General features: G+C 48.5%; 1 protein-coding gene across 1 annotated transcript in view; it reads left to right on the forward strand.

Annotated features, from left to right (window-relative positions):
• The window catches only part of COTL1 (coactosin-like F-actin binding protein 1), a 40,443-nt gene extending 24,003 nt beyond the window's left edge, over positions 1-16,440 (forward strand). Inside the window, exons 3-4 of the mRNA XM_005862550.2 lie at positions 3,066-3,223; positions 15,749-16,440. Coding sequence (XP_005862612.1) covers positions 3,066-3,223; positions 15,749-15,859 — 269 coding nt within the window. The 3' untranslated portion in view covers positions 15,860-16,440. The remainder of the gene's footprint in view (positions 1-3,065; positions 3,224-15,748) is intronic.
• The last annotated feature ends 230 nt before the right edge of the window (positions 16,441-16,670 follow it).

Here is a 16,670-nt window from a genome sequence, read left to right on the forward strand (position 1 = left end):
GGCCTCCCCCCCCCCCCCCCCCCCCCCCCCAGTAACACTACTCAAAACAATGCGCTGGCTTCCCAAACAGCCGTGACTGCTGGGAAATGCTCGGCAGCTCACCCCCACGCTGTCTGCACCAGCCTCATGTGGCTGCGTGAATTTCAGTTCCTCAGTCCCACCAGCCTCATTTCCTAAAATCTGGGGGAAGATTCTACCATGTCGGAGGCCTGACACCCAGGCAGCTTTCACAGCGTTTGCATTGAATCCTCATGACCCACTCCTGAGGGTGGTATAAAATCACCATTTGCAATCATCCCAAATGTCCACCAACAGATGAACGGGTGAACAGATTGTGGCATATCCATATAATGAAATATTATTCAGCCATGAAAGGAATGCAGGACTGACCATGCCACAATGTGGATGAACTTTGGAAACATGCTGAGTGAAAGAAGTCAGACACAAAAGGCCACATGGTGTGTGACTCCATCTGTGAGAAATGTCCGGAACAGGCCAACCCGGAGACGGGGGCAGATTGGTGCTGCTGAGGGACGGGAGGAGGGCGTGGAGTGACTGGTCCTGGGATGGGGTTTCTTTTTGGGGTGATGCAGATGTTCTGCAATGGACAGTGCTGATGACCACACAATATTGTGACTGTACTAAATGCCACTGAATTTTATGCTTTAAAATAGTTAAAATGGTGAATTTTATGCTATGGACTTTTACTTTCATAAAGGAAAAAAAGTGAGAAGGACCAAAAAACATCACCTCATTTTACAGATGAGGCAGCTGTGGCTCAGATGTCAGGGGACTAAGTCAGGGTCTTTGGGGTAAGAGACAAGGGCCTCCCTCCTGTGGGAATCTGCTGGACTCCTTCTTTGCTTCCCATGGCTGGATGGTCACCACATCCTGTGGATTTGGCCTGTGAAGTGTCCCTGAGACCATCCTTTCTTCTCTGTCCCCATGGCCTTGTCATCCACTCACCCCCACGGTCAGGTCCCACGATGGGCGCCCACTGGATTTCCGTGGCCAGTGGGCAGACGCACCTGAGTTATCCCGGTCCTTGGCCTCAAGTCCAGCTCTGTCATTATTAGTATGTTACTTTGGGTGAACCCCAGGACTCCGAGCCTTATCTGTCAAACGGTGATTTGGATGTTGATGAAGGTGATGACAGTCCCCCCCCCCCATCACCCACTGTACAGCATCGTATGAAGACCAAGTGAACTAGTAAAACAAATGTGCTTTATAAATAGAGATGCTGTGCCAGCGTGAATGGTCATCATGATGGATGTTTCCTTTGAGAAATCAGCGTTGTGGCCTGGACTGTAGAGGCTGCGTCAGGAGTCTGGACTGCTGAGAACTGTTTCTTAGCTTCCCTGGGACAGATGGGTTCCTATGAGACGGTGGAGTTGTTGTCTGACAGTGCTGGGCGTTGAGGCAGTAACCAGGCAATGAACTTGATCAGCTCCACACTGTGTCTCCATGACTCTCAGCGGGCTGATGGTCTCAGTATCTCAGTATAAACCTATACATTGTGTGGGATTCGGCAAGGAGGCACCCAGAAAGATTATAGGAAGAAAGGCACCTTGATTTAAAGACAAATAGATTAAACACCTCAAATGCATCAGCATTACCTGGGCTCCAGTTAGAAATGCAGACCCCAGGGCCCCACCTTAGATCTGCTGAATCAGAATCTGTTTTAGCGAGACCCCCACGATTCGAATGTACACGGATGCTGGAGAAGCACAGCTCGGCACTGTCAGTGGGTCCCCGAGAGATCCTAAAGCTAACAACTAAGAGCCATGAAGAGCATCAGTGCTGAGCAGAGCGGCTGGTACAGATGAATGACCCAAACCAATAGCATCCCATGTGCCAGCCTTGGCCAGGTAGGGACCATAATGAGATCTCACTGATCAGTACAGTTAAAATATGAACTATTTAGGGATTAAGCAGAGCAAGAATATGTGATTTCTCAATGAAATGCACCGAATTTCAGTGGAAAACACAAAGGATCCGATTAAGTGGGGACATAAACTGTATCTAGAAATTCATTGGGCAACGTTTGGACCTGTTTTTGGTGTCATAACGGGCTGGGGAGGGGTGATACTGGCTTCTAGTGGGTGGAGGCCAGGGTGCTGCTCAACATCCTACAGTGCCCAGGGTGCCCACCACAGAGTGATCAGCCCTGAGTGCCAGGAGCGCAGAGGTGGAGCGATTCTAGTCTATCCTAGTGGGGCGTACACACACACACACACACACACGCACACGCACGCACACGCACGCACACGCGCACACACACACACACACACACACACACGCACGCACACGCGTACACACCACACGGGACTCTAAAAACTTGAGAATACTTTGGTAATGCCGAGAGTGGTGGCTGGGGAACTTAGCATGGTTGGCTGGAAGAGATTCTAAAGTGACGATAATGAGAAAAGTGTGGTAATGAAATGAAATGGAAATGTAGAACAATGGAACACAATAGCCCCGAGAGTCATTTTATAGAAATGAATATATAAGCTGCAACAAGCAGAACACAGCTAATGGAAGAATATTAATAATTCTTCTTCTTTTTCTTGAGAATATTAAGAATTCTTAATTGCCTACTTGTCCAGCCATAAGCTAGACATGGCCAGAGGGCCCAGGGCTGTATCCCAGGCCAACCCTCCCCCAGCCTGGTTCCCATCTCCACGTGGCTCTCCCATTCCTAGTCAAAGGCTGACGAACTTCTCCCTGAGTGAGATGCAGAGCTTGAGCTTTGACTGTATGAGGGATGGGAGGGTTGCAGGTGTAGCAGCCAGAGAGGCTGGGTTCCCATCCAGCGTGGCTTCCAATGGCCTCTGCGGCCTTGGGAGTGTCAGGTGACCCCTGTGAGCCTCCATTTCCCATCTGTGAAATGGGCATCAAAGCCTGGGTGCTGTTGTCAGGATCAAATGACAGAATGTTGGCCAAGGTCAGTGTGGGGCCCCTGTCGCACAATCGGGGTGCACTTGTGACTTATAGCCCCTCCTCGGAGGTGTGTTTTTGGGGTGTTTTAACTGAGCCCTGTGCCCTCTTGTTGCTGTTGGTCTCAGATGACATCCGATTGTTCGCCTTTGTACGCTTCACCACCGGAGACGCCATGAGCAAGAGGTCCAAGTTCGCCCTCATCACATGGATCGGCGAGAACGTCAGTGGGCTGCAGCGAGCCAAGACCGGCACAGACAAGACCCTGGTGAAGGAGGTCGTGCAGGTAATTGGCCTTGTGTTCCTTCTGGATCTGGGAGTCACACCCAGCAGGGACAGAGAGGGCAGATTTGGCCCCGGGTCTGTGACTTAGCTGGGACTTCAGCAAGCTGTGCTTTGTCTCTGAACCACTGGGGAATGCTACCATTGTTTCCAGGGTGCGGAGTAGGAGGCAGGTAACTGCGCTTGTGACACTATCACCCACTGGCAGCGTAGCGGCTGGCAGTTCACCTTTGAGGTTGGGGCAGATGGCTGGTGGAGAAGGGGCTGGAGAGATGGCTGAAGTGGCGGCCACTGCCCGTTTGGATCATGACTGAGCCTGGTTGACTTCCAGTGGGGGCCATGAGGACCCAAGGTGAGAAGTCATGCGTGCCCTCTCTGAACAGTGCCTGGCACACAGTACGTACTCAATAACACTTTTTGAATGAATACATGTCATTAGGAGGGCCAGCGGGGGCTTTATGATAATTTTGGTGGCTATAGAATGGCAAAGGTTCAGCAATGGCACAGACTCCTAGACTGGGTAGCTGGGCACTGGCCAGGGCTGACTTATTCCAAGTCCCTACTTGACTGAAAGGAAGCGGGGACAGGCGGGTGTGCCCTTGGTTTTGTCTCCGGGCTTCTGAGCAGTTCTCCCTGTAGAGCTCTCTATTGTAAAGTTTCTTTCCATTCTGGACATAATGAAAATTGACGGTATTGGAAACTTCCAAGGTTGGGGCTAGGGCGTGGCATCATGCTGAGAAAAGAAACTCTGAATTCCAGAAAGAAAAACGAAGGGAAGGGAGCTGACTTGAGAGAGAGCTCTCCTTACCAAAGGGTTCTCCATTTTGCAAAATGATTTCTCAGGGGTTTCTTTTTCAGATGATGAAAAGATTCGAAAATTGACTGTGGGGATGATTGTACATCTGTGAATATACCCAAAGCCATTGATTGTAAAACAAAACAAAACACACACACAAATAGGCTGCATGCCACGTGGTATCCTGGGTTGGCTCCTGGTACAGAAAACCTGGGGAAATGGGGTGAAGTCTGGAGTTTCGTTACAGAAATGTTCCAATTCTGGCTTCTTAGTTGTGACGAGCATACAGTAACACAAGATGCTAACAATTGTGAGATTGGGGTGCAGGGTATATGAGAACTCTCGGTACAGTCTCTTGCCACTCTTCTGTAAATAGAAAATTGTCCCAAAATAAGGCTTTTATTTAAAAAATAGTAAGAAAGACAAAAATTCCTATCATTCCATTATCTCAGCCTATTTTTCCATCTTCCCTACCAGCTGTGTGGGCGAGCTCCCCACCTCTGTGCATTGATGCAGTCACAGCCTGCAAATCACGCTCTAGTTGGCTTCTTTTTTTTTTTTACTTAACATAATTGCATAAATTATGCGACTGCAGAGCCTCTGTAATGGTGGCTGGCTGCCCGTTTCACAAGTGCACTGTGATGTACTAAGTGTTCCCCTGTTGGCCTCTTGAGTTGCTTCCCATTTTTATTTTTATAAGGAATGTTTCAACCAACATTTTAATACACACAGCTTCCTCCTCTCTCCCAGTGAATTGTTTCCTTGGAATACATTTTCAGGAGGCGGGGTTCCAGAATTAATAGGCATGATGATCATTTTTAAAAGGTCCGGGTTGTCAGATGACCTTCTGAAAGGGTTAGCACCAGGCCTGGGACATAGTAAATGCTCAGTAAGTGGTTTTAATGGTTAACCATCTTTCGGAGGCGGGGAGTCTCCTTTATGGCAGCAGAATGAAAAATGCAATGGAATGCATGTTCCCTGGCCAACGTCTCCTGCTGAACTCTGCCATCCACACTTAGCTCTCCTCGTCGGCCAGCCGGGTGGCCAGGAGAAAAGGGAGCAAGCAGGGAGAGAACGTTCGCCAGGATACGTCCAGGAGGGCAGTGCTTTGAATCTTGCAGATTGTCTTGATAAAATACAACAACACAAAATGGATCGTTTTAGCCATTTTGAAGCATACAATTCAGTGGCATTAAGTACGTTTGCAGTGTTGTGCGATCATCACCATTGTCTAGCTCCAGAACTTTTTATCACCCCCACAGCAAGCTCTGTACCCGTTAGCCTTTGGCAGAGTTCCATTTATTTATTTATTTATTTATCATTAGTTTTTTAATATATTTTGTTGATTTTTTACAGAGAGGAAGGGAGAGGGATAGAGAGTTAGAAACATCGATGAGAGAGAAACATCGATCAGCTGCCTCCTGCACACCCCCTACTGGGGATATGCCCGCAACCAAGGTACATGCCCTTGACCAGAATCGGAACCTGGAACCCTTCAGTCCACAGGCTGACGCTCTATCCACTGAGCCAAACCTGTTAGGGTGGCTGAGTTCCTTTTAATTTAGAACTCTTCTCAGTTTGGTTAAGTGGGCCAGTGAATGAGGGTGATTTGGGGAAATATGATTTTTTTGGGTGGGAACCTTCAGTTGGGAGTATTGGTTCTAATTATTTTGTTGGCAGACTCACTTACATTGCAGCAAAAAGGGAAAGTCTGGCTCTGTGGCCTGGGGAGTGCAGGGGCTGCTGGCTTTAGGTGTGGCTGGATCTGGGGCTGAGGCAGTATTTTCCTTTCTTCTCTCTTTTCTCTGGGTTGGCCTCAGGTGGCCTCTGTACAGAAGGAGAAATGGTCCAGGCATGATGGTTCTTCTGGGTCTTGAGCCCAGGGGAAGAGAGAGCCCTCATTCCCCAGTGTCAATCATTTCATATAGCCCTGACTGGCCCACCTTAGGTCACATGCACATCCTGTGGGGCAGGGAGGTAGGGCTTCGTGATTGGCAGCTCTGGCCTGATTCCAGTTAAAAGGATTCTGGTATGTAGATGAAAAGCACAGATGTCCACTCCAGTGGGGGAGCTGGGATGCGTTTTGAACTGCAGGTGCAATATAATGTTTTGACCATTACCTTTTGCATTTCCCCGTATGCATTTAAAAGGGTTTATTACCTGAAGCTATTATAAAACCTCACATTTATACTACGGTTGCAAATATAGCCATTTAAGTCACAGAGGGTCAATTTTGCTGGCATAACAATTTTGGCAGTTACTAAAATCATGCTGATCCTGGCTGGTGTGTATGCTTTTCCCTTTGTTTAATGGGGACTTGGACCAGATGTCCTCTGAGCTATTCTGGATCCCATGTTTTGGGGACTGGATCACTTTCCCAGCTGCCTTTTGCCATGATTTCCACATGAAGAATAAGTGGATTGGTTTTTATTGTAATAGAAGCTCTATGCCCACATCCTTATGCTCTGTGTGAAATGGAGAGAATGTAAATTGATGTAGATAAATTGGTATCTTTAGTCTGTATCCAGAGCCAGGCCTAGAAACTGAGCCATGTCAGTGGCTGGGGGAAAACAGGACAAAATTAGAGGCCGTCGGGCCAGTCGGGCTGGGCGATGGTGACTTGAGTCCTGGGAACGTGGCGAACAGACGCACACATGGCTGCTCCTACCACTGTCATCCGCACAGAAGGGCCAGGCTGGTGCCGAGGACAGTCGCCCGCCGCGTCGTCCTGCACCTCTGCGGGGTTACGGGGACAGTGCAGTGGCCACTGTTCAAGACCTGCCTGCGCCAGGCCCGGCCGTCTTGATTGGGAGCCAGCCATGATGCCCTGCAGGATGGCTTTATTCGCATGATCTTTTTATTTGTTTTTGTTTTTTTTTTAACATTATATGAATGTCCATGGAGCCAAGTAACTGGAGGGCCTGTGTCAGCTTTCAGTGTTGGGGAAAGAGAAGAGCAGAGTATTTCCTCCAAGAAGCAGTGGAGGCAGGAGGATGGGCATTTCGGCGACGGGGTGCAGAGATCGGTTTAGCGTGTCTTCTGATGACGTCTACACCCAGGAGCAGGGTCGGCTTAAATTCCGGACCTCAGCCCACCCCCCAGGGCCAGATGCACCCAACACTCCTCTGGTGGGGTCACTTTTGTGTGCCAGTGTGGTAATATTAATATCAATAGTTGTGTCCCTATGCTGTGCCTGACACTTTTAAGGACTTTCCACGTATTAAATCATTTATTCTCCACAACCAGGCCGGTTCTGTCATTATCCCCATTTCACAGATGAGGAGCCTGGGGCCTGGGAGAGTGGAGTCACTTGCTCCAGGTCCCAGCACTTGGACATGGTGGGGCTCTGCCTGGAGCCCAGACTGTCTGGTTCCAAAGCCCCAACTTGATCATCTCACCTTATTACACGTTTCCTCAAGTCCTCCCGCACCAAGTAAAATGTTCTGAGGCCACATGCATGTTAGAAACTCTGCTTTTGTAGACTCACATGGCACACGAGAGGCTCTGAGAAGTTCTGCAGGAAACAAACCTTTTATATTTATTTTTAAATTTCCTGCTTCTCAGTTTTTCTTGATGGTTGAGCCTTTTTAAAGTAGCTTAGTGTTTTGTTTTGTTTTGGGGTTTTTTTTTTTTATGCTGCTGTGTCAAATAGAAAAGTTAATGGGCATAAGGGGAGTGATGCCCAGGTTGATATTCCAGCTCCATCAACTGTTAGCTTGAGGACCTTGGGCAAGTAACTTTACCTCTAGAATCTGTTCTCACTTATGCAAAAGAGAATGTAAATTTTCACAGAGCTGTTGGAAGGACTGAAGAAAAGCAATCCCTGTGAAAAGAGTTTCTCCATTTTGGTAACGGTGAACTCCTATTCATCCTTCAAAACCTCAATTCTTGACCCCATTCTACCAGCCTCAATCAGAATTAATTACTTTTTTATCCAGATTCCACAAATTGTAAATTATAAATAAATGTCTTTAGAAAGTAATCTTGAGGGCAGGCACTATGGCCATTTTATTATGTACTAAACACACAGCAGGGGCTAAAAACAACAACAACAACAACACACACACACACACACACACACACACACACACACGAATAAATGGATCTCTTCACATAGGCTCTAGACCAGCCGTGGGCAAACTGCGGCCCGTGGGCCGGATCCGGCCCATTTGAAATGAATAAAACTAAAAAAAAAAAAGACCGTACCCTTTTATGTAATGATGTTTACTTTGAATTTATATTAGTTCACACAAACACTCCATCCATGCTTTTGTTCCGGCCCTCCGGTCCAGTTTAAGAACCCATTGTGGCCCTCGAGTCAAAAAGTTTGCCCACCCCTGCTCTAGACTGTATATTCCTAGGATAGAGGGCTAGTACATCTTCAATAAATGCCCTTGGGGCTGAATTAAATTGTGGGAGCCGTTTCCATTCAGGGAGGGACATGGGGTTGATTGGAATTTCCAGAGGCTCTGCTTTTGTTTCAATAGCAAGCAGAGGTGAGCCTGGTTGGTGATCTGGGAGAATCTTCATGCCTCCATTTAATGAGATTTACGGGCTGCTGCTCCCCCTTGCAAAGCATCAGTTGTCGCCTAGCACTTGGGGACCATCCATAGACGCCTCACTGCTCTCCCGAGGGTTTCAGCTATTTGTGTTTATGCTCCTTCAGCCCCGTGGTTCATGGAAAGGCCCTTATTCTCCACAGAACCAGAGAGGGCCTGGGCCTGGGCTCAGGCAATGGGGCGCTCTGGTGCTCGTGCCATATATTTAAAACACAAACCACCGGATGACAAACACAGAGCCCCTCCGAGGTGGAGCAGGTGTCGTGTGTGGAGGGCCAGGCTTGTCGTCACGAGCCACGTGCTGCTGCTACCTCCAATGTACAGAGGAAATCAAGGTTCGGAGGGGCGAGTCCTGAGGCCAAGGGGGCGTTGAATCAGAAGCCTGATGGTGGGGAATTGGCGACCTCTTTAACGTGGGGTGTGGGCACTCACAGCCCTGCAGCCAGCCCTGTGCTCCAGAGCTCTTTTTACCAAGCTCGCTGAAAATTTTGGATGATAATATCTAACTCAAAGAATTGTAAACACTAAACGAGATACTGTATATAATAAGTGTCTGATGTATATAAAGTGTTCAGTGTGGGTACTATTAACTTATTTATTCAATTTTTGATGAAAGTGAAAACAGTCTGGTATTTACCGACAGTGAACATCTGTGAGTATGAGTTGTATTTTTTTTTTTAAAAATTGTTGAATGATTTCTTTGGGAAAACTTCCCCAAAGTGAGTATGGCTGAGGAACAAGAAATGCTAGGTACAATTTTGACCAGGCAGAAATTAAAGGACTAAACCTGGATTTAATCTTGCTTGTCAGCTGATTAATAGCAGGGGCTAGTTGGAGCTCTGGGTTAAGAAGGATTCTGAGGTTAAGTCTAATCTCAGTGGGAAAAGTGCAGGATAGATTTGTGATGTCTGCCATAGATATGGAGGAGAGAGTTGAGTGTGTTCCTCACTTTCTTGCCATCCCTGATGTAGATGGAGCCATAGTCAGAATCAGGCAGAGTGGAGTCAGGGCTTCCGTAAAAGTCAGTGGTCAGGAAAGCCGGGGTCAGATTCCAAGTCCCCCAAATGCTGAAGAGGTGGGTGGCCCTGCAGGGGTGAGGATTCGAGGCATATGGACGGCTGCCCCTATTAGCTGTGGGCCCAAACCTATCCGCAGCATCCTTCAGGATGCCATGCTTCCTGTCCTCCCTCTGCATTGGACGGCTATCCTGTGTCCATCAGAAATGTGGCGCGTGCCTCTCTCTTGTCCTTTGTTCTCTCCTTGAAGTTGGGCCTCGTCATTCCTGAACTGTGATGGTGTCACAGATGCCTTTGTTACTGAATCTGTCAGACACGAGACCACTCCGTCTTGATGTTTGTTTTTCGCTTTTCTGTGATGACTCATGCCTTTTGTAAGAACCTGTTCTTTCTGAGTAAATTACACCTCGCTGGAAGGATTTTTGAAACCTTGGTCTTTGAAGCACTTTTGAGAGGTTGTAGGAGGGAAGTGTAGGAGGCCCAGGAGGGGTTGGCAGCTGAGTGCCCAGCAGGTTTGGTGCTGTGCACTTTCATCCGATCATCCGTGTTCCAGCTGCTGGAGACCGCCTGCTGTTCCTCAGCACGCCACGGTCATTGTTTATAATTAATCTTTGCCCACTCGGGGAAGAGATGCATTATTGTGGCCAGCGTGTGTCTCGTCCACCCCCTGCTCCATCTCTCACAAGTGGGAGAAGAGATTCTATCCCCCGCACTATTTTGCAAGCGTTTGGGACGGGCCTGCAGCTAGCACACAGCTTCCTCTTTATGAAAGCCAAACTCTGATCCCAAAGTTGACTTTTCTGTGCCAGTTTTCTCCATTGCTCCTTGCATTCTGGTGTCCAAATTGGAACTTTGTCCCACGTGATCTTGGTGCAAATCCATGGATGACTGGTGGGAAAAGGGCCGGGAAAACCTGTTGTCCAGCCCTCTTCATTCACGGAGATGGAAACCAGGGCCCAGAGCCATTGGCTGCTTCCTTCCAGGCATTTTAAGAGCCCCTGGTTCTCTTCTGCTCTCAGAGTTACCCCCTAAGTACCTGAATTTTGACTTCCCAGGGCTTGAAAGAGTATCTGACGTGTAATAGGTGTTCAGTAAGCACGTGTTTGCTGGGAGGATGACGTGCATAAGCTCACATTGCCTTTGGATACAGTGAAGGTCGCGTCTCCTACCTGGCCCAGCTTTGTAGAAATGTGCATTGCTGAAATCACAGACTTACCTGCCCACGACTCCCCGCTCATTTTTCTTCCTAGACCTTCCCCTACATTCTCTGCATAGGTTAGCCATGCACCGTAGACCTAAAGTTCCAGGAAGAAGGCCTGACAGTTCTGCCCAGCAGGCCTCCTCCCTGTCCTTCCATGCTTCACCCTGTCCCCAGCTTTGGGGTGTTCAGCTGGATTGCCATCTTCTCTCTGCACAGGCAAGGCGATGGCAGTGTCACGTCTTGGTTATTTTGAGGATTCCCCATTGGCCTGTGGACTGAAGGGTCGAGGGTTCAGTTCCGGTCAAGGGCACGTACTTGGTTTCAGACTCGATCCCCAGCCCCAGTCGGGGTGCGGGCGGGAAGCAACCAATTGATGTGTTTCTCTCACATTGATGTTTCTCTCTCTGTCTCAATGCCCCCTCCCCCCGCTTCCATTCTCTCTAAAAAAATCAATGGAAAAATATCCTCAGGTGAGAATTAACAACAATAATTAAAGAGATGATTTAAAACAAAGGGTAGGAAAATATTGATGCACTTTTTGAACCAGCTTTGCAAATAGATTCTTGACTATGTGTAGATCCCGGTTCCTAACCCCAGTCTTCTCTAGAGCTGCCTTCCTCAGAAGCAGACTGACAGCTGTCTCGTACAGCACAGGTGCACTTGAGGAACAAAATGTGTTCTGAAGATGGTGCGTTTCCAAACCACCTTGGAGTCCTATTGAGCTGGATGGGGATTCTTCCTTCGACAAGTCCTGCTGTGGCAGAAAAGGGAGAGACCCCGGTGCCTGTGAGCTGTGAGCCAGAGGCAGCATTCCTGGACATGACAGAGATCTTTCTAGAACCACAGGGGACAGTGTCCCCGGACAGGCACATGTTGCTTAGAGTGTCTGACAGAGGGTTTAGACAGCTTTGATACGCTGCCGCGGAGGGCAGGACAGTCTGAAGCAGCCCAGGAAGTGGGTTTCAGGGGAGAGAGGACCCGAGAGAGACCAAGGCCAGGACCTGGGTCCCGCCCAGAGGCTGCCGTGTGCCCTGGGCGGAACTGATGCACCTCTGTGTCCCCGTTGCTTCTCTAGCAAATGAGGGGGTGCATGTCAGGGTTTCAGAGGCTCGGCCCCATCCCCTCCCCTTTCTTTTTGTTAAACAAGGTATAACCTACATAGAGAGGAAAACGCACAAATCTCAGGTGTACAGATTGCTGAATTTTTGAATTTTCAAGTTTTGAATTTTTGTGCATACCCGTGAAACCACCACCCAGGTCTAGACCTGGAACATTTCCAGCCCCCGGGGGGCCCCTCCTTGCCCACTCAGTCAGCTCCAGAGCTTTAGGGTTAATGTTCTTCCAGGCTCTTCTGTTCTGTCGAGACCTGCACTGTCACCGGCCACCTGTGGCTGCTGAGCACTTGAGAGTTGGCTTGTCGCCATGGGCCGCACGTGTCCAGTACCACCGGCCTTGTGAGACAGCGTGGGGGAGAGAATGTAGCCCACCTGGTTACTGCCTTTGTACATGGAGCACATGTTAACATAGCAACACTGTCAATATACAGGGTTAGCTAAAACGCTAGTGCAGTAATGCCATCTATTTCTCTCTCGCTTTTCTCAAAGGGGCCACTGGAAAATTTGAAATTCCCTCTGTGTTAGTGTTGTCCCAGGACCTGACAGTCCCCTTCCTAGTAGGGAACTGCCTCCCGGAGCAGGGCCTCCGCATCTGCCCCAGCAGCCATTTGGTGGCCCTGGGAGAGTGCCGGGGACAGGGACACAGGGTGAGGTGTGAGGGCGGTAGGGGGTGGCCGTGCTCTAAGCAGATGTGTCCTTGTGGTTTTCCACGTGGTTAAGTCCTTGCTGGCTCCTTCCGGTCTCGGCCTTGCCTCCAGGTCGGGGTCTGGCTGCCCACAGCGCCCACTGTGCTCATTTTAAAGCCCGCAGTGAAGCCCACGCCTGGGCTGCCGGGTCTCCCTTGCCAAGTCCGAGTGCGCGTTCTGCTGGAATTGGAGCGGGGAGAGGGTCTTTTTGAGTTGGGTTTAGGTCGACTCAGACCTTTCAGGGACTTTTTCCAGAGTCCACATCCTGAAGGGAAGAACCGTCTCCCCTTTGAGGTCTCTGGGGGTGCGTGAGCATCTGTGTGTATTGGGGGGAGGCCTGTGAGGCCTACGGGGACCACCTCCTGCCTGCCCTTCGGGTGCTAGTCCCCATAGTGGGGGTGCATGAGATTGCTTTTCTATGCACTTTTGTTTGATAAAATAAGTTTTTGCTAATCTTTTGATTTTAAACACATCACTGATATGTAGCATAGAGTTTGGGGTGGCTTTTTTTTGTAGCTTGAGACAGCCTTTGTTACTGGGTAATTTTGTTCATTTACATTTATTGTTATGTTTTTATTAGATTCTGTTATCCTGTTTTGTTCCTTATTTTGGCCATAATTTGATTTCCCATATACTTGTGGCTTTAGGTTGGGCTGTGTTCTCTGTAGATTTCTTAGCCCTTATCAAACAAACTTCTTTTGAACCTGAATCTTGTAATGGCTAACAGACATAAGCAGGAGTGTTGGCGTTGCTTTAGATTGCCATATATAGCTATCACCGAGCTGCCAGACTTTGAACTTCCTTCTACAGGCACCGTGAGCTGCTGGCTTCCTTCTCCTGGGTCTGCCCTCTGCCCCTCCCCCACACCGCTGGGGCTCAGGGTTGAGAAACACATTCATTCTCAGTTCCCCTTTCTGGCTCCTACATCCAGCTCATGTGTTCACTCATACTGATGACATACCCAGACCCCGAGCAGCACAGTAGGGAATAGAGAGGATATTTAGTCATCCTGGAATGGTTACACAATCTCTCCAAGCCCAACTTGCTGGTCTCATCATAAGTGAGAAAATGTGTGAGGCAGTGCCTGGCACATACTAGTTGCTTGATAAATATTAACCTCCCCCTTCTCCCTCCCTGTTCATATTCTTAGTGGCTTGACCTGGCAAACAGTTTGTGTTTATACTGTAAAACTTGACCTTGAGTGCTCGCCTAGTTTAGCCATTCTTCTTGGAGGTGTGGTGACTTATTTTTGCATTCGTGTATTCTTTTAATTGAAGTAAAATTAATCACTTTAAAACATATAATTCAGTGGCATTTAGTACATTCACAGTGTTGTGCAACCACCACCTCTATCTGCTCCCAAAACATTTTCATCGTCTCCCCCACCCCTCCAAAACCTCAGACCCATTAGCAGTCACTCCCTATTCCCTGTCCAGCCCCTGGCAGCCACTCATCCACTTTTTGTCTCTGGATTTGCCTTTTATGGACATTTTATATAAATGGAATTCTATAACATGTGGTCTTTCATGTCTGGCTTCTTTCATTTAGCATATGGTTTTGAAGTTCACTTACGTTGTAGGATGGACCAGTACTTCGGTCCTTTCTTTGGCTGAATGATAATATTCCATTGTGTGGATAGGTCATGTTTTGCTTATCCATTCATCTGTTGATGGACATTTGAATTGCTTCCACTTTCTGGCTGTTTTGAATAATGCTCTAGGAATATTCATGTCTAAGTGTTTGTGTGGACATATGCTTTCATTTTTCTTGGGTAGATCTCCAGGAGTGGAATTGTTGGATCATATTAAAGGGTTTTAAGAATTAAGTTTGCCGCCCTAGCCGGGTTGGCTCAGTGGATAGAGCATCAGCCTGTGGACTGAAGGGTCCCAGGTTCGATTCCGGTCAAGGGCATGTGCCTTGGTTGTGGGCTCTATCCCCAGTAGGGGGCATGCAGGAGGCAGCTGATCAATGATTCTCTCTCATTGATGTTTCTATCTCTCTCTCTCTCTCCTTCTCCCTTCCTCTCTGAGATAAATACTAGTAAAATTATATATTTTAAATTTTTTTTTTAAAAAGAATTAAGTTTGCCAGTGTGTGGCAGCATCTGGTACACATAGGTGCATAATAAATGGTGGTCATTGTTTACGTTATTTCCTTGTGGAATTTTTTTTTTGTGGTTGACCTTTTGACCTTCAGACTTGTTATTTATATTTAGGTAAAATTTTCTGTGTCTGTCACCATCCTGAGATTGTTTTGTTTATTGAAGTCTTATGATCCACATAGTAAAATAACTATTGATTCCTCCTGGCTCAGAGTAATCTGATAAGCCAGGTCACCTGCTTCACTCATTCATGCCACTAGTATTTACAGAGTACCTCATGTGTGCTAGGCCTGTGGGTTTTGGTGGTCGAAACTTGTGCACCCTAAGAGGGCACAGTGACCTGCATGTAGCTTATCACTATAGCCCATCACATGGCATGGTGTTCATTAAATGAATGCAGTAACATACTTTGTGCGTTCAGTGCCTGGGCTGATCACACAGACCTGGGACCAGACGCCCTGCACCGTTGTGACCAGGGACGCCTGAAGCTAGCTTATACCAGCTCATGAGAGCCAATCATGTGTCTCTTCCCAGCTCCATGTACAGTGATGTCACGTTGGTAGCTTGAAATCAACCACCGTGGGAATATTTACACCATGGAAATGGGCAAAAGCTACAAATCAGCCCTTCCCTTCTCTCCTAGTATTAAACATTTACCAGCACAACAGCCTGCCTTTCCAGCCTCATCTCCTATTATTCTCTTGGGCTGATCACTCAGCCCAGGAGGTCTGAGCAGTGATTTTTCACAGATGAGGCAACTGAGGCACAGAGTGTTGAAGGAACTTGTCCAAGGTAAAGAGCCAGAAAATGACGGAGCCAGAATTCAAACCCACATCTGACCTGGGCCCATCTCCATGGTCTTGGGACTGCACAGTAACTTGACTTTACCCATTTTCTTATCTCTAGTCATGTGTGTGGTTTATTTTCTGCCAAACCATTTATTTTTATCATTTCTTAGTATTTTAGGTGCAAAGACTTCCTGGTGTATTGCCTGAGCAATGCTTAGTAGTAGATCTTGACCCTTCTTACAGGGAACTCTTATTTTGTTCTTGCAGAATTTCGCTAAAGAGTTTGTGATCAGTGATCGGAAGGAGCTGGAGGAAGATTTCATCAAGAGCGAGCTCAAGAAGGCCGGGGGAGCCAATTATGACGCCCAGACGGAGTAATCCAGCCCTCCCCCTGCCCCTTGCCAAAGTCATTTGCCTGCTCTCCAGGGGAGGGGACCGTGGCCTCTGCTACCAGCCCACCAGCCCACCAGGGAGAGGAGACGCAATGAGAGGCAACACCCGCCACCCTGTCTGCAACCCACTCCCCTTCCCTGCTTCCCTCATGAGTCCTGCTATGTCCTCTCTCGCAAAGCTCATGGAACATCTTTCTTTTCTCTTCTTTTCTCTCATCCCTCTCTTTCTTGTTCTGAAGAAAATCATTGTGATGCCAAGATCATGCACATCATCAGATCTGAGGCACCTCCTGTGGTGACCCCTTTCTCTTAGCCTGCCTGGCCTCCTCCGCCACCACCTCATGTTGCTTCTGGGCCAGTGCTGCCACCCCGGTTTTCCTTGGCTGGCCCGCCTGCTTCCCGCTGAGGAGGCAGCTGTGCCCGAGCCACATCATCCACGCGGCCTTCATCAGCACACGCACCCACCCACGTGTCAGGCTCAGACCTCAGTGTGCTCCCGGGCCCGCCCCCACCTCATTCAGAGTTGCCTAAGCCACAGAGATGGGGCTTGGCGGTGCAAAGCCCAGGCCTGACTCAGACCGAAGGAGAAGGGAGGAGATTTGCCTTAAACGTTGCCTGGCATTAGCTTTGCCACAGGGTCTGCCCCCACCCTTTTGGCTGAAGTCTCACTGTGGCAGGGGGTGGGGGCAGAGGTCTGAGCCCAGAGTAGACAGGAGTCTTTCAGGGTTAACTTCAGAGGCTCCCAAAGCGACCAGGACGTTAGGGAGAGAGGCCCGGGGTGCGGAACAGGAACTTCT

Source organism: Myotis brandtii, unplaced genomic scaffold, assembly GCF_000412655.1.
Source record: "Myotis brandtii unplaced genomic scaffold, ASM41265v1 scaffold165, whole genome shotgun sequence".
NCBI lineage: Eukaryota > Metazoa > Chordata > Mammalia > Chiroptera > Vespertilionidae > Myotis > Myotis brandtii.